Source organism: Anarrhichthys ocellatus, unplaced genomic scaffold, assembly GCF_004355925.1.
Source record: "Anarrhichthys ocellatus isolate YVR2014 unplaced genomic scaffold, GSC_Weel_1.0 scaffold10, whole genome shotgun sequence".
Taxonomy (NCBI): domain Eukaryota; kingdom Metazoa; phylum Chordata; class Actinopteri; order Perciformes; family Anarhichadidae; genus Anarrhichthys; species Anarrhichthys ocellatus.
Genome location: NW_022280040.1, coordinates 3,004,692 through 3,022,586, shown reverse-complemented (window position 1 = coordinate 3,022,586; position 17,895 = coordinate 3,004,692). Strand labels below are relative to the sequence as shown.

Here is a 17,895-nt window from a genome sequence, read left to right as displayed (position 1 = left end):
GTGAGCTGATGAGATTACTCTCTGTCCATGGTATTAGTTGATTAGTAGTCTTATCTGAGGATTATGGGCCTTTTGGCTTTCACCGATAGAGCAAAACAGAAAGCCAGGCAAAGATGAAAGTCACTCTGTCATCATTTTCTTTTGAAAACCTAAGGCTGGATTTATTTATTTTTTCACTATCATTTAATTGTGGCCTGATAAGCTTTAAAGCAAAAATATGTCTTCTATTCCAAACATCAACATGTTTTTTTACTCATTTACACTAAACAGAGAAGCTTCCACCTCAGGGTCCTTATTTATAGGCCCGGTCTCGGTAAACTCTCCTCTTTTTTGAAACTCTTCCTTTCCAAACTTGGGTGAGCAGAGGAACTTCTCTCTCATCCATCACCCTGGCATCTCCCCTCTGGTCCTCCCACGCTTTCTCTGCATTGTCTGTCCGATTCAGAGCAACCCTCCACCTTCTCCTGCTCATAGACATTCAGCGCTACCGCCATCCCCCCCCCCCCCCCCCTCTCTCTCCTTTCCCATGAATAAATTGAATGCATCAGTGTGTTTGAGGACGCAGCGAAAGGTCTCGTCAGACTAGGGGGACGACAAGGTGATTCTGGGTAGCGACAGGAGTTTAACTCCTGTTGTGACACGGGATGTTTGGACTGTGAAAGGCATGTCAGGAGAAGCTCACACGTGTCGGGTGTTGGTGCTGCTTCGAACATGGCTGCGGGCCAATCTCAGATGGGGAGAGCCATGTAGAGTAATTGCATTGATTCTTCATTGGCAGAAGGTCTCGACCTCCCCGGAGCTCTTTCACGTGCCGTGTGTGTTCACTGTGGTGCTCTTTGCACTTTTAGCATAACCGTATATGTTGAAACAGCACAAAACACACACTGTGTCTTTAGTAGTGCAACTGATTATTAGAGTGTTTAAATATAGATATTCTCTGAACCGATATGAGCTGCATCCAGATTTTTTGCTGTGATATTTTACCTCTCACAGAATTGACACAATTTGCCACAAACATAACACCACTTTTTTTTCTGAAATCAGAATTCAAAACACGCAGACATCACACACTCTGTGGCGGTATTGATTCCCGAGAACTAGTTCCCAAACCACATAATACAGAAATATTTACTTGGAGAAAACAATAAATAAAATCACGCAAGTGCCTTCACAATAATAAAGAAATGCCTTTTCTTTGATAATGGAAGTTCATATGAAGGAGGCTTCAATGAAAATAAACCAGATAACGCCTGCAGGCGTAAGGTTATCGTGAGGCAACAACAAACTCTTGGCAAATAGAAATAAGGTCTGCACTGACGCAGGGGAAAAAGGCATTCCCTAATAATCTCTGTTGAAGACTAACATATCCGGCTGGCAAAGGAGGTTTGCTTTAAGGCGAGGAAGGATCTGAATGCCCTGAGTGTGTAATTCCCCACCTGTCTTAAGCCCTAAGGAAAGGGCTTCGTCACACCCTGATTGGCCAAGAGGGGAAATACACCCAGCTGTTGTCAATTCTTAATTAGCAGCCTGTCCCCCACACCTTGCACACCAGGTGACATTCAGTTCAAATTAATTGGGAAAAGGGGAAATAACAGCAAGTACTAAAGAATGAGAGACTGCTACAACTCACTCTTTACATTGATATCTGGATTTATCGTGTCCATAGAGGATACATTTTAATATATCTGTTTAAAAATCATAGAAAACTCATCAGAATCTACATTTTTCTTTAATAGTTTAGACGCTCCTAAAGTAATATTATTATGGTAAGGATGAGCGAAGCGAAGGTCCTGGAAGATACATGAACACATTTTCTTGCATAATATTTTGGTTTTATTATATTAACATAATGCTGACATCGGTATGCATTGTACTGTATCCTCATGTTAGACCTGTTGTATGTTTTTTGTATCGGATTTATTGGATTTTGCCAATCAGAATCATAAAGATTGCTGTTTACAATCTTTTCTCTGATCACGGCCTCTGAGCGAGGTCAAAGTCCTGACAGACACATGTCTCTGTTCTTTTATGGACATAAATAAATACTGATATTGTAGACGTTACAAGAAAGTAGAGACGCACAACTTATTTATTGACTACTTGGCGGCGTGTCTTATTTCAGCATAGCTAGCACTGAAATAACAACCATTGAGAGGACTTTAGTCCGAGCACACCAAGGTACCATATTACACACTGACCATGTCCAACTGTCAGTGTGAAGTGAGAACAACACAAAAAAGGAATACAACATAACTGTTTGTCGAACCACAGATTATGATGAATGTCCTTGGAGTTTGCTGGGCAAAGGAATACCCTGCTCCCCCATCAATGAACTGGTTGAGAATGGATGGATGGATGTAATAACAGTCCACTACAGTATAAGAGATTTTCTTTCTTGTAAATTTACCACTTCAATCTAAAATAATATCCATGTTTTTTCCTTGTGAATTTACGATTTTAATCTTGGAAAAAAGTTTTTTATCACCTCCTCCCCCGGCTCCGTAATCTTTTTTCACCTACACTGGCCCTAATATGCTGTCGTATAAAGCTGACTGATGTCATTTTTACCTCATTATCTGATATTGAGGCATTAGCGCAACTTGTCAGGTGGACAAAAACTGACGAGCTGAACTTAGTGACCATCTCAAAGGTGCACGCAAAATGGCAAGAGAGCTTTTCAGAGTTTTACCAATAGCTTTCTCGTTGTTTTTATTGACACTTCGGGTTAAAATACAAATCATGCTTTATTAGGCTATTTGTTTAATTTAGGTATGTGGTTAGAATAATATGTTGAATGTTATTTTGTGGGCTAACTTACACAAATGTATATAAATAATTAAATGGCTTTAGAAATAAAAAATGTAATTGAAGCAGAGTAAATGATTTCCAACCATTTCTGGCTGGAGCGCCACCACCCTGTATAAAGGACAGATGAGGTTGGTGTGACACCAGAACACTTTGAGAGGGACGCTGAAGAAGTCAATTGGTTATTAAGAAAAAAGTTTACAGGAGCAAAATGGAACCCGAGAAATTCATTAAAACTACATTAAACTGAAGCGAAAGAGCAGCAGACAAATGAAAGCTGCAGCCTCACAGCAAGCTGCCGACCAGTGAAGGGCACCGAAATCACACAAAATAGTTCACAAACCATTTCTTTACTTAACATTTGTTTTTCCAAGATAGTCCCATTGAGATCTCCTTTTTCTGAGGGAGTCTTAAGTGCAAATAACAGACTAACGCAAAAAAAAAAACCTGCTAATTACATCATCCAATGCATTTACAGTGTCGTTCGGTAAGAGGACAAATACATTCAGTGTTCTAAAAGTCCTCCAGATGATGCACAATTCTTTAGTTACTGCTGACATCCTCACAATTTATGTATAGGCACTCATATATATACCAATGCGCACACCATCAATAATAAAACCTAATTTACTGCAGAACTGCCTTACCTTTTCTTCTCCACATTAACCCTGCTGAGAGGACATAATTAGACAAACCTGTTTGCACTATCACTGATTGAGCTGCTGAGCAGCTAATCTATCCCGACGTCCCGGCAGCAACCAAAAAAACATCAACACAGACCCAAACAATAGGGTGAAATCAACTTTATTGAATAAAATGAAACATTGGACTGAAATTGATATTGAAGCAGATACAAAAACACTGTTTACAGGGCTTAGTGTTTGGCACAAATCCACACAAAATACACAAAACAAGATACTTTTGTGAAATAAACAAGTACAGATAACTTAGCATTAACCCTTGGTCTGTAGACACATGTACATATTTAGCACACAGTATATAGTTGCAAATTTCTTCAAGGAATTATAACTTGAATAAATGCCTCATATGAAAATATAATGTTTGATATAAGTACTGGGTGTATGCTTCATCAGGAACCCAGATAATATATAAATCAATCTATTTTTCTCTAATAATGACGATATAAGCAACAATTATTTGGTTGCAAATAAGAGGTAAGAAACCAGGGATTTAGACCATGATGGCTGGCTGCCTCTGCTCCTTGGATTCATCGCTGGGTGCGGGATGAATATCCAATCAGCACAGTCAATTTGCTGAGTCATGCTCGGGTTGCTTTCAAATACCCTGCGGGTCTGAGGGAATAATTAAGGAACACGTTTGTTTTTTTTGTCCCGTTGAGGTTTATCCACCTATTTGTTTATTTCTTTGCCTTGATTAAAGGGGGACCTGGCAGCAAAGAACAAATAACTTCTTTATTTTCATATATTTCATATCTGCTTTTCATTTGTCTGGAAACGTCTCAAAAACATCCCAAAAGCCTTGTTTGCCGTAATTGAAAGTAATAATTGTCAAGTGTGTTTTATTTAAAACACACTTGACAAGGCTAACACTCAGCCTTGATCATGTTGCTGTATGAAACAAAATCCCCCCCGTAGTATTGACCTTTTTAAGTAGAACCAAAGGTAGATGTTTTAATCTCCAGAAATAATACAATGTGTACTTTCGACTGCGTCCCACCTCTGCTCTCCTAATGTTATTTCCTCTTTTGCATTTCAGGGATACATACTGCTGTGCTCTCTGAGTTTGCTGATGCATAGAAATAAGTGCACTTTAAAGTTTTTCGAGTTGAAAAAGCAAGGCGCAACGCCTGTCGGAAGTGGTTCAATTACCTATATTGGAATGGAACAGGGACAAGAAGGCCTGTATTTCTTCCTGGATTAATTTTTTATGTAATCCGTTGCCTTCACTCTCTCTGCATGTCATTGTGCGCCACAGTTTAGTGCCGTATCATTAGCAATTCTAATGGCATGGAGCGCTTTTCTGACTTTGATCGGCTGGGAGTGATACGAGGGGGATTCAAGTATCAAAGGCACAGGGACAAGATGATAGAACAGGATGATAACACTATCTTATCTGCAACAGGCGCCGAGGAACCTAGTAGACGGGAGATGCAAAAAAGCGAATCGCATGAAAAATTCATTGCAGCCAGGTAAAACTGAGTTCAAATCTTTATCGGTTGATGTTCGGAAAAGTTTTTAATCTCAGCCATCAGCTTGCATTGTTTGAAACTAAAATGAACTGACCCGATCTTCAGGCCGCATTGGGCTGATCTGTGATAGTGTGCCGTTGCTCCTGTGGCTGATTTAGCACGCTAAAGACACAAAGCTCGATGTCAGCAGCCTTGCATAATCCAGAGTTAGTGGTACATACGCAGCTCTCTCTCTCTCTCTCTCTCTCTCTCTCTCTCTCTCTCTCTGGTTACAGCTGTTACTAGGATGCCACCTGGGTTATCGCACTGTGAGGAAGAAAGGTGCAGACAGGTGTGTGTGTGTGTGTGTGTACAAGCATTCATGAATGGCTGCTTGTGTGTCCGGGTCCACCATTGTATCTGCTAGTGTGTGTGTGTGTGTGTGTGTGTGTGTGTGTGTGAGTGCCCTCCCTGCGTGTCCTGTCTGCTCCGGCCCAGCAGCTGCCACCCCAGGCCAGATAGGATGACATGACCTTCCGTGGTAATGAAAAGGCACTGACAAATCACTGTCTGCTTCTCATAGGGATGGAGAGGAGGAGGGATGTTGACCCCCCCCCCCCCCCCCCCTTCTCTGTGTTTTTATTACTTTTATTTTATTTTTTATTTGCCAGCGAGCCTACATTTGCGTCTCCAGTCCAACAAGTGTGACTCTTGTCGGGGGTCTGGCATCACACAACAAACGCTGCCGTTTGCGACTGAGGAGACGAGGAGATGATGAGATCTGCTTGGTCCTCTCGGTTTGCACTGGGCTCCCTGCCTCTTTTTATTTTCTTCAGCCCCAAATTGGCCTTGGTTGGGGAGAGGGATTGTCTTGGCAAAGATGTGAAAAAGGATATGCCGGGTTGTGCACCAGTCGTTTCAGCAATCTATTAAGTACAACGTGGAGAGGAGAGGAAGTGTCCTCCTTTTTTTTAACCTGTAGTGTTTTTGTTTTTTTCTAGAACATGGACTGAGCTGCATTTAATACCTTAAGCCGGAGCCTTATCTCATTTTCCTTAATTTGAGGGAGTGGAGGGAGGGAAAGCCTAGTGGACAGAGGTGTGTATGTATGTGTGTGCGTGTGTGTGTGTGTGTATGACTCACCTGTTATGGCAGGTACCGTTGTGGTCTCATCCTCACACCCACACCAGCCGCTCTGTGCTTCCTCCTGCAAGCTGTTACCTGAACTCACACAGGAAAATGCCTTTTTTTCTGTGCTTTTTTTCCTCCTCCTCGTCTTACTTTACTTGTGAGTTGTTTCCGTTCACGCACATTTCTGTTAAAACTCTCTGTGGCTCTGACACGCATCCACACACCCACTTGACATTGCTCGCCAGGCTGACTGGGTCATGTTTTATATTCCACGCCGTGGTGAGTTGGCAGCGCGTCTCGCGGTCTGAGCCTGATTCCCTGCAGTGGCAGCGTGACTGGTTGGTGCTGCTGCATAGACACACGCAATATTGTGTGTATGTATGTATGCGTGTTCGCTGTATTTCTTAATAAGCACTTCAGCACCACAAGCAGAAGAGGAAATGATCTCCTTGTCGATTTTGTCAATGTGGCCTTGGAAGAAGACGGCTTATAGAAGACAAAGTCAAATTTTAATTTGCTAATCAAATTTCAATTAACCTCCGGAGGTAAATTGATTTGAAGTGTATTGACCTGCAGCAACTTGTCTAAGCCAGCCGTGTTAGTTGGTACCATACATGCTATACGTTGATAACGGTACTGTTAGGTTTTGGGCCTCCTGAATTATTAATCACTGGCCACTTCCTCCTTGTTCAGTGCATGATCAGCAGCCTGCCAACCACTTTATCCTCAACCTACCTCGCCATGCACGTCTCCAAACAGCATTCTAATATATTATTAATGGTCTCACAGTTGCACAGAGCAGCCCTCCACCCACAAGTATCCATTACTCCCTCTCAGCGCAGTTAACCAATATGAACTGCAGAACAAATTGGTCCAATTAATTTAAATTAAGGTGGAGGTGGAGAGAGCGGGGGAAAGAGGGGAAACAGCAGACAGTCCGAAAAAAATGAGACAGTACATCAGTCTGAAAATGTCTTTTATTTGAGGGGAAAGGTTCAAGGTCCATCAAACTATTGCACAATTTATATATTATATATATTTATATTTTTGTGATCTAACCACCTACTTCACAGAGTTTTAAAAGATAATTTTACATAAATGAGGAGCACCAGGATTATTTTTGTAATCCTCATTTGTATATGAAGGTATCAGCGTGGATTGTAGCTAAGCAACAGTTGTACCATAAATATATTGTCGAAGAAAACAGGACATATTGTGCAGAAGGAAGGTCGCGTTAAGCGAGACAGATGAACCTACTCAATTCTGCTAAAAAAGAAGCGCTTCATTTACACTCTCCACTTATTTTCCACAGGAAGCGGCCTGACGATGACTTTTATCCCTCGAGCACAGACGTTCCCCAGCTTTCTGTCTGATGAACAGGAGGAGAGCCAGCACCAGGAACAGGCACCGTCGCCCTCTAGTGGCCCTGAATCCAGTTGCAGCCGGAGACCCCTTCAATGACAAAGAGACTGATCCACCAAAACCGGACACTTTCCCCACCACTGTAGAGAGGATGTAGAAATGTGTACAGTGACATGTGTAATATATTATTTCCTGCTGACACTTAAACAATAGTGTCAACTGTAGAGCGAGTGACACATGATGAGGGTCCTGAAAAGGACCTTTTTTGTGTGCGGTGTGCGACAGCAGCAGTAGCGTCAAAGATTGCACCAAAAATCCTGTAAGTGTAGTTTTTAATGTGTTTTATGTTGTCATTATGCTGTTGAGAGCCAGCAGGACCTCCTTTTTTTTTGGGGGGGGGGGGGGGGAATCACTGCATTACCTTAAGAAGTAAGAGGTACAAACACACTAAGGCCCATTGTAAAACAGTGTTTAAAAAAAGCCTTTGTTCTGCAATTGATGAAATCACACAACTCATTCCAACAATGTGCAGCCTCAGCAACCATTCTAAGACAAACTCACAAACTCACTGTACTTTGCTCCCTCGCTAGAATGTGAAATTGGTCAATGTCTTACATAGAAACAGCTCGACTTAGGTGGCAGTGATGAATCGGCTAAAGCCCTCAGTTACAACCAGCAAAGGGTAAAAGTCATTCAGAAATGTAACGATATATAGGAGTGGACCAGAAATGGTAAAATGCCACCTTCTCACAGCCTCTACTTTAAACTGCCAACCATACACTACACTAGCAGATCAGTTTGATTCCGAGCTCTTCTCCAGCCTCATAACCGGTTCATTAGCAAAAGCAGAGAAGCGAGATGTTGGTGACCTGATGGGGAGAGTTAAAGAAAGCAATAGTACATCCATGACAAGGGACTCAGATGTGGATTGTGGCAACAAAATCATGGTGATATTTGCCAAGCTGGTATTTTCATGAAAGATTCAAATTTAGAAAAAAATATTTGCATCATGAGCTGTGTTTTACGGAGAAAAGCTGTGGTCATTAAAATACACAAAATAGGGAAAAGTCATTAAAGGAATAGTTTGCTTTCTTGTTGAGAATTAGATGAGAAGATTGATCTTCTCATCTAAAAAAAGGTTTTTCCAGATTGTCCAAAAAATACCTTCATAGCATTTTGTTTTCCATCATGAGCAGCTGCATAGAATCCAGAAAGAAATGCTATCAGTGGTGGTTGTCACTGAAATCAACAGAAAACCTATCAAATATTTTCAGTAATTTCTTTCCGTGGCGTTTAAGTGACATTTATCACAGTCAGTGACGATAGCATTGTCCTCCTCGAGTAAGAAGTGCCTTCCGACACAGACCGCAGAGTGTGAGAGCTAACCAGAGCAAACGTCTTTGGGCTTTGAGTTTACAATCGTGGACAGAGTTCAGCTCTGTAGCCTAACCCTTCAACACATTTTGAAACGTCTTAAGTTCCTCTTAAATACTGTCCGACCAGCTTTGAAATGCCATATCACCCCGAAAACATTTAGCGAAACCTAACCAGAGCTCTTTTAGAAAGTTGAGAAAGACACTTCTCGTTTAAATATTTGTGATGAAAGTGCTCTTTCTTTTTGTTACGTTATGTTAAAGAAAGGCAAGAATCCAGAAATTCCAGCAGCAACTATGAAATAAAAAAAAAACGATCCAATGACAATCAGTTTGAGACAGCAAAGCAGTCCTTTTAATGTCAAATATATCTGAATGTGTTTTGTTGTTGTTAAAAGATTCCTGTAGAACTGGAGATACACGTACAAGCACTTATTTTGTGTTGAAGTTAAGTTTCGCAGTCAGTCACTTTATTTTGTACATTGTAATTAAAAGAAGTCAACCTTCATGTTAATTTGAGCCTCGAACAATGTGCCCATCCATAAATGTGTCTGCATAACAGAGCCCATTGTAAGAGTATGCAGAAGGACAGTTGTTGACATACCTGGCTACATGTGTGTCCTAGTTGTCCTGAGTCTTAGCTCAAGTGTGGTTAACACATGTATATGTATAATAGTTCCACTACATCTGGAGCATTTAGAGCAAAACTGAGAAGACTGGAGAAAGTTCTAGTTGACCATTTATCATTTGTAAATGTTGTACTTTATGTAGCCATTCGCTTGTTTGTAGGTATGACGTGTCAGATTTCTGTTATTGCTACTACAGTAGGCTTTATGATATAGTTTGTGTCCATCATGTTCTGGGTTCTGGTACTGTCAGATGATGTGTTTATAGCACTTTGGAAACATTGAGTGTAGGACTACAGTTTTCACTAAATGTACATAATGTAATGTTTTTGATGACAAAAAGGTAATAAATTGAATGTTCTATCATGTATCAACATATTTTATATGCTAGTAGTAATGTTGAACGCATTTGTGGAATTGTCCGACATCTTGGGAAATACACTTATTTGCTTTCTTGCCTAGAGATGCATAAGAAGATTGATTCTTCTCTTATATAAATATGAAGCTAGCAGCCAGTTAGCTTAGCTTTAGCACAACGTTTTGTTACAGGGCAAACAACTAGCCTGGCTCTCTCCAAAGGTAAATCCGATTACCGGCACCTCTGAACCGATGAAGTAGTATAAAGGTCTTCTCAGACCAAACACGAATAATGTGTGCGAATTAATCCCATGTCAATGAAAAGAAAACGTCTATCTCTATGATGCCATATTGAAATCATATTTCACAGTGCAGGATTGTTTTAAGTGCAGCTGGTTGGATGCCGATTAAAAACAAGCCAGCCCCATAAAATAATGACTTTTGCTCCCTTAAAATCAAAAGATTTTCTCGCACGTCAATGTCATAAAGGTCTCAGTCCCACGTGCGTATGAAGGCAAGTTGACATTACCTGTCGAGGTGATATTCACGCTGAAACGTCACAATGTTTTTTTCTTTCTTTAGCACCACCAATACGAAATGCAACCACATTTGAACTTTTCCACACAGTATTGCATACTTTGAATAATAGCCCCTTCTCCAGTGGGTAGAGTTGTGTTGGTTTATTATAGTAAAAACAACGGTGAATTGATGATTGTGTTAGCTGATTGTGTGTAAAGGCCTTTTACTATTTCTTGGCTGGGCACAGGAACTTCCTGAAGCATCCGCTGACGACAGGATTCCAGGAAGTGACTGCTCCCAGCCAAATCACAAATTGTTATTTTTACGTGTTGTACAGATTAAACAAGCAAAATACAACATAATTAGTGAGCTTATGACATTGTTTTATTTATACCACATTGGAGTCATTTACGGTCACACACATCAGCTTCAGTATTGCTGGTAACACACACAGCATTACAAGTATCATAGTCAAATGTACAGTTGCAGCTTCTACTGTTTTGCCGGAAACAGCGAGATGAGACATTGAAGGTAAAAACTTGTGGTTCCAAACTATATTGTCCCCTTTTATGTTCCACATTTCTAGCTTGTCCACATTTGTCTTGTTTCCTAGCAGGATAGCCTGCATATCCATTACTGCCTCTGCCACAGCCTCCATTTCTATGGAGATAAATGAATCACATTACACATAAACAACACACAGCTTAATAGCACTACCATAAACCTTAAATATTGATTTACTGAAGCCTATAGGCAAGCTTAGAAATCAAACAAAAATAAATACAACGTGGAAGACTTGTGACAGCTTATCATAAAAAATGACTTTTCTTTTTTCAATTATATTTTCAAAACGCAGAGTGAAAAATGAACCAACACATTCATCAATAAACAGTTGATAGACAAAGAATAAGGAGCTGTAAACTAAAGCACAGGATTATCCAATTAGAGTTTAGCTTTCATAATAAGAGCATGCTGTAACTAGAATGCAGCCATCCTAGACGGAGAGCCCTTTGGGGAAAGCGACAGTCTCAAGTGATGGTACAGTGCTGAGTGACTGCCTCTCTTTTCCCGTTAGATGATTAGACACCATTGTCAAGCTTTGAATGGAAACCAGGAGGGATGAAAGTAAAAGGAGAGCAATTACACAGGCTTTTGTCAATCGTTTTACTCGGGGGTTGGGGACGTGAAAGGAATGATTATACAGGCTTTTGTCTGCATAACGGTGACTGTCAAATTTTGTTTTGCACAAAACAAATATTTCCTCAACAGTAATTATGAAGTACATACTACATTTAATTAGTGGGAGCAGGGTTGAACACAAACAAACCCGTCAGCCCTCTGAGACTCACATGAGCAGCAGCTTAACTCATGCCAAACCACAGTGTGAATATTAATCAGTGTGATCCCTCCCTGAAATAATTAGAATCAGCCCAATGTCAGTGTATGTTCCTTCAGAAAGGTCTTCAGACCCCTTCCCTTTTCGCACACTTTACTGTGTTGTAGAAGTGACAAGCCGAGCGAGGCCTTTCCTAAACTATGTCCAATCAATGCAATTTGCCACAGGTGGACACCAATCAAGCTCCAGACACATCTCCAGGATAATTAGAGCAAACAGGATGCACCTGGCAACAACGTAAGAGTGCCAGAGCAAAGGGTCTGAATACTTATACACATGAATTGAGGTTTTTGATTTTTAACACATGTTTTCACATTGTCATTATGGATTATTGAGTGTGGATTGATGGGCAAAAATGGCAAATTTCATCCATTTGAAAAAAAACTCATCTACAACACAATAAAGTGTGTAAAAAGTGAAGGGGTATGAATGCTTTCTCAAGCCAGTGTACATGAATCTGCTTTGTTTGTGAAGAACTACACGACCACATTACACAATACATCATATTTATGTATGCTCATTTATCATGAAGCTGACGTATGGTTTTGTGTGATCGCACAGTCCGTAGGTTGGCATAGATTGGGCAATTTTTGATCTGCCTGGACTTCTTTTCCACCCTGCGACACATGGAGATGTTCGCATAGAGGTTTAACTGTGAATATGAGGGAGATGTTATTAGTATATGAAGTGTTAGACAAGGAAATGTCAAAAAGTAAAAAAAATGTCAGTCTAAATGGGCAGAAATATGCTTTTTATGATACTTACCTCATTACATTACAGTTTTTTTTATTCAACTAATTCATATTAAGTCAAATTAAATGTCCTATAAGGATTACTTTAAAGAAGTAATCATTAGTTAATGTTTCAATTTCACATCTTGACAAGTTCCTCTCGTCACCGTGAGTTAATGTAAAGCAGCGTTAGTTAAGTCAGCAAGTTACATGATGACAGAATGTGCTTAATAGAGTGTAACGGTTTTATAATTGAGTGCATGTCTGAAGAGAAGGTAAGGGAGGGCCTTAAAAGTGTCAAGCGTCAAGACAAGAGTAGATATGATGACTAATGTGAGGCTCACCTCTCTCTGAGATGGGTGCAGTTTGACTCTGTACTCCTCTCTCCTGTTCTTCTTCCTGTGATGAGTATTGGACAAAAAGGAAACTAATTTTTTGCTTTTTATTGTGAATTACTCAATAATTTACCTCTCTCAACAAGTCATCGTTTTGGAAGCACTGCTCTAGCACCACCATGAAGATGACATTTTTGTTTTTCTTTGTGAAATATCTCAACAACTACTGGACGAATCGCCATTAAATTTGATAGATCTCGTGCACCACCAGAGGGTCAAAGTATCTACTGTTTCAACATCTACCTGATAAATTGGCACAAACTTTAGTTCAGACATTCATGGGTGTTAGACAATAAATCCTTAAAACTCTGGAGATCGCATGACTTTTCCTCCAGCCCCACACCATGATGCTAGAAGTTGTGGTCTTGACTGAAATGTCTCGACCACTGCCATGAAATTGGTTCCATATAGACCCATATTTACACAATCAATATTTATGTTTTGCTTGCTAAAGATATATTAAACCACATTGTGGGATCTTACCTGCGCTTCACTGCTAGTATAATGATGGCAATGAGTAGAATAAGCCCAGCAGCTCCAGCCCCGATGTACATATACATCATGTACACGGATAGGCTGAATCCACCTGGAAATGAGAGAAAATACTTGTGGTAAAGTATTTGTGGTGTTTGCTCATGACTCACCGATACATCGCATCAAAGCATGCATGTAGTGTGCAGACACACACATCTCCCTAAGTATTGAGCGATGTGAAACAGGATGTTGTGGTTTCAGCAGGTGAGTCTGTCTGAGTTTGCTGAATTATTTGAGCTTTACATTAGAAGCAATGTTTTATTGTATTAATTATGTTTAATCAAGTATCTATCAATCATTTAAAGTATGATAAATGATTCATCACCCAAGCCATAAGGCCATATATACAGTATATATATATAAGTATTTTCAGTGCTGCATGATGTCTGTCTTTGTACCTGGAGGGGGCACAATGAGCAGCACTGTGGTGGTCCGCGGCCCTGCGTCTGTGCTGAAGCTACAGCGGTAGAAACCGGCATCTTCCGGCACCACACCCGTCAGGTGCAGACTGACATCCAGGCTGTCCAAACAGCTGACTCTGCCCCTGTCGCTGTAGTCCTCGCTCACCAGGCCCCCTTCCACCTTCTTACACACTCCGATGATGGCCCAGGCCTGGCCATGCGGCATCTTCTCCAAAATGACCTGGTAAATGGTGCCGTTGTGCTGGTGGTTACAGCCGATGGTCACGTTGTTGTTCGGCTCTGCCACCAGCTCCGTGTTGGTCTCGATCGCCTCTGGACTGGGGGGCTCTGTGCCGTTGTCTTCCTCTGGGGGCTCATCTGTAAACACGAGGTGGATGACACACAGGAAATAGCTCGTCAATGAAATCTAAATGAGTCAAGGAAATTAAAATTAAAAGACTTCCACCTCAGTACTTTCTCACATCTTTTACCTAAGTCTTCCACCTGAATGTTCCTTGTCCAGGGGCCTTGAGGGAAGGTCTGAACCGAGCAGTGGTAGACCCCGATATCCTGGTGAGTTACGTTCCTCATGGAAATACTTCCATCCATAGGCGTGGTCCTCAGGAACTCTATCCTCTCCCGGTAGTGCTGAGAAAAGTCCACTCCATACTCTGGATGGAAAACGGCTACCGGATCCTTGTCTGGTACTTTGGTCCAGGACACCATGCTGAGGTTGCCATCCCAGGGGCACAAACAGCTGAGAACCATCCCTTCCTCCAGACGGACTGAAACAGCCTCCATCTGCTGGACAGCACCTGGATAGAGTGCATTTTTCTTTTAAATCGCAATCTTGACACAATCTAGAAATCATGACTCTGTAAATAAAAATCTGTAAATCGCCTACAAGAATAATAATTTGTAGGATTATAATATAGCTGATTCATCCTATTTTAATATTGAATATATAAACAAATATATGTATAATATATACATATAAACATTAATATTAAAACAAATAAAAGGAAATCATGTTTACACCTATGTTACTTAGCAAAAAAAAAGAAGCCATGTTTAGTCCCCTAAATCTCTCCTACTTGAAGATTAACACAGCCATTCACAGCTATGAGGCCATGCCTTGGTTAATGGTAATCAAGCTAATTTGAGCCACTACACAAAAACACGACTGACAATAGTTGGTGATCAAGCTTCCAAGTTTACAAAGCCTTTTATCCGAGCTGAATGACAATTGATTTCAAGTCCAGTGATGCCCCTGGGAGAGTTCTGGCAGGTTTAGAATAATAATGTCTTGTAAAACTCACAATAACAAGCTTTCCTACCATCTTCTCTGCCAATTAAAAAAACAACAAATAATGGAATAAAGGAATGTTCAGTTTTAATTACTGATTATGAATGAAGTATTATAAAATGACGAAACTACATGAAAAGTATTTCGATAAATTAGACTTTTCAGAGTAGCCCACCGAGAGACAGTGAACGCCACTTTCAACTTTCAATAAAAGTGTGGTCTTGTGACACATTACCATTCATGAATCTACTGTAAACTTTAAAATATACAAATATATATAAACTCCATACCTTTAAGAAAATGAAGAAAGATGAGTACCACGAAGTACCAGTGGTCCTTATGTACAGCTTCCATCTTGCCCCACCGAGGGAGAATGAAAGCTGCATTGATGAGACGAGTCGAGAGGCGACCGAGCTGCACTTCCTGCTAGCTCTCTGGCTGCAGGGGAACACTTGAGCAACTGGGGCACTTCATGGTAGAACACTGCTGGCTCATTCCACACAGAGGGGCACTTCACCACTGGGGCTGGGAATGAGAGGAAAGCTTGTGGCACAATGTGGCCCGGTGGGATCCACACCGATGTTGCCTTCAGCTACCTACATGCAAGAATTTCTATCCTTCAATTAGGACTTTTGAGAACTTTTTTGACATTTCGTAAAACATAAAATTATGATTAAAGGGTGTGCATCTTTTAATTAAATTATAAACTAAAAGTATGTTTAGTTTGTGAGGTTTCAAAGATTTCTAAGAATGACAATGTCAGTCTGTTCACCACTTTAGTCCAGACTCAAATAGCTCTCATGGATTGCCATTCAATTTAGTCCAGACATTCATGGATCCCAGAGGATGAATCCTACTGATTTTATGAGCCCCAACTTTTCCTCTAGCGCCACAACAAGGTTGACCGTTTTGGTTGAGAATGAAATAGTTCGACAGCTATTGGATGGATTAAAAGAATTTTCCAATGGTATTCAAAATTTCTTAAAGATAAATTAATTTGGTGAGCCCCTGACTTTCTCTAGAGCCACCATGAGGTTTACATTATTTATTGAAATATCTCCACCAGATTGCCATGACATTTGACAAAGACTTTCCTGGTCCCCAGATAATGATTGGCATGAACTTTCATCCAGCGCCTTTCGTCAGGTCAAAATTTCAGTTTATCCATTATGGCCTGAAAAAATGATGACATTCACATCCGCCTCAGCTGTACTTCGTGCTAGGTGTGAATTTGCAAATGCTAGCATGCTAACTCGCTAAGTTGAGATGGTGAGCATGACAAACGTTACACCCGCTAAACATCAATACGCTAGCATTTTCATTAAGCATGTTAGCATTCTGATATTAGCAATTAGCTTAATGCATACCATGTGCTTAAGTAAAGTCTCACAGAGCTGCTGGCCTGTCCTATTGTTTCCTGTAAACACACCGTTTCTAGTGTATGTGGAAGCTTCTCTTGTGGTCATATGTGAAGAGCAGCTTAACACCACCACAACCACAGCTGTGTCTAAAGCCCAAACAGGCGTACTTCCTGTAAAAGGTACATTGTATATAAAAACACCACCATGTATGATGCTAGTTCTTACTTTGTCCCAGTGAAATCAGACCACACAAGACAGCAGCTAAAATCTGCCACATAGCACTTTAATATCAAAATGAATTCATATCTGATAATTACAAAACATATTACAGCAAAACAATATAAACACAATTAGTTATTGAGCAGCTGGGAAAGGTTTTCAAGGCACTTCAGCAGGTAGGTCCTCATAGGATCCTGCTTCTTCTCTGCATCTGCAGTTCATAGGAAAGAAAAAGCATGGTAAAACAATAGGAAGTGCAAAACCTAATGTTCATTCAGCACAAGGGCAGGTACCCCATGTGTCTTCATCAAAGTGAATAATGCATACCCTTCTTAGAGATGGTACGCGCCTCCTCAATTCTCAACCGAACAGAGGGACACTTCAAAGTAGTCTTAGCCTTTGAGGGAAAATTACAAAGACAGATTAGGAAGCAGATGAGCGGTCTTTTTTTTTTCAGTTTATAATCAGGAGATAAAAAGCGTTGGTCATTTCCTCTGTATGCGAGGGGACAATGGAGAATTCAAGCTGATTTATTCATAGGAGCAGACTGAATGAAGACACGCCGTGATGTAATTTGAAATGCATCACCAATAAACTCCAATACCAGCCAGTGAAATGCACTAAAATAAAACTGTGTTTGTGCATGTGTGTACCCTCTGATTGTTGTGGAGCAACGCCCAAAGTGCAGATGCTCCCAGAGAGCGGGTTTCCATCTCTTTACTGTTCAGACAGCAGAGTAACACCTTTATGGCTTTGTCTGAAAGAAAGATACGCAGATAATCAGAGGCATCCATCAACTGTCAGATAAACATCAATGTGCTGAAAATACAATTTGTTTGATTCAAAATGACAAGAACAGTACCGTTTAAAGGGTTCCTAGTTATCAAAACACATAATATACAAGCATGTAGAAAACCGACCAAGATAACAACATATTGATATTTTTAGGTGCAAATAACTGATAAACTACACTATTATTATCTGGGTAATTACCTCAGTTATTCATGTGCATATTATTTAAAGGCAATGTGGTCATATTACGCATTTCCTGCAAAATGATTGATTTTGATCATCCTACACAACATACACAGGAAATGTGATCTTTCCACAGGAAACAAAAATCCACCCACCTGGGCCTACAATGCTCACCTACAGCTTGCATTGCAGAGGGGGCGCGCGCGCGCACACACACACACACACACACACACACACACACACACACACACACAC

The 17,895-nt window shown here is 40.6% G+C and overlaps 3 protein-coding genes across 6 annotated transcripts in view; 1 reads left to right on the top strand and 2 right to left on the bottom strand.

Moving 5' to 3' along the window:
• dok6 (docking protein 6) overlaps window positions 1–12,104 on the top strand; it is a 45,543-nt gene extending 33,439 nt beyond the window's left edge. Inside the window, exon 8 of the mRNA XM_031849936.1 lies at window positions 7,398–12,104. Within this exon, the coding sequence (XP_031705796.1) occupies window positions 7,398–7,546 (149 nt within the window). The 3' untranslated portion in view covers window positions 7,547–12,104. The remainder of the gene's footprint in view (window positions 1–7,397) is intronic.
• Window positions 10,685–15,582, bottom strand: cd226 (CD226 molecule). Of its 3 annotated transcripts, none has more exons than XM_031849933.1 (6): window positions 15,376–15,582; window positions 14,271–14,594; window positions 13,777–14,157; window positions 13,328–13,430; window positions 12,794–12,848; window positions 10,685–12,370 (listed from the first exon to the last, which is right to left on the bottom strand). In XM_031849933.1, exons 1-6 carry the CDS (start codon window positions 15,437–15,439, stop codon window positions 12,236–12,238), a joined length of 1,062 nt encoding a protein of 353 aa, XP_031705793.1. In that variant the 5' UTR covers window positions 15,440–15,582; the 3' UTR covers window positions 10,685–12,235. The 3 variants fall into 3 exon arrangements, with proteins under 3 accessions (XP_031705793.1, XP_031705795.1, XP_031705794.1); XM_031849935.1 differs by having other exon boundaries at window positions 10,685–11,419; window positions 15,376–15,579; XM_031849934.1 differs by having other exon boundaries at window positions 10,685–10,982; window positions 15,376–15,579.
• A 1,126-nt stretch (window positions 15,583–16,708) lies between these two features.
• rttn (rotatin) overlaps window positions 16,709–17,895 on the bottom strand; it is a 29,590-nt gene continuing 28,403 nt past the window's right edge. For both annotated transcript variants that reach the window (XM_031850132.1, XM_031850133.1), the window contains exons 47-49: window positions 17,319–17,422; window positions 16,993–17,062; window positions 16,709–16,876 (exon numbers count right to left, since the gene is read on the bottom strand). In XM_031850132.1, the coding sequence (XP_031705992.1) occupies window positions 16,797–16,876; window positions 16,993–17,062; window positions 17,319–17,422 (254 nt within the window). In that variant the 3' untranslated portion in view covers window positions 16,709–16,796. The remainder of the gene's footprint in view (window positions 16,877–16,992; window positions 17,063–17,318; window positions 17,423–17,895) is intronic.

What these genes read in the sequence shown, in the direction of transcription:
- cd226 (XM_031849933.1), bottom strand. Translation starts at nt 15,439, where the DNA reads ATGGAAGCTGTACATAAGGACCACTGGTACTTCGTGGTACTCATCTTT. An exon ending in GCTCATTGTGCCCCCTCCAG is followed by an intron (nt 13,431 to 13,776) that starts GTACAAAGACAG and finishes TCTCATTTCCAG; the next exon opens with GTGGATTCAGCCTATCCGTG. An exon ending in ATACTAGCAGTGAAGCGCAG is followed by an intron (nt 12,849 to 13,327) that starts GTAAGATCCCAC and finishes TACTCATCACAG; the next exon opens with GAAGAAGAACAGGAGAGAGG.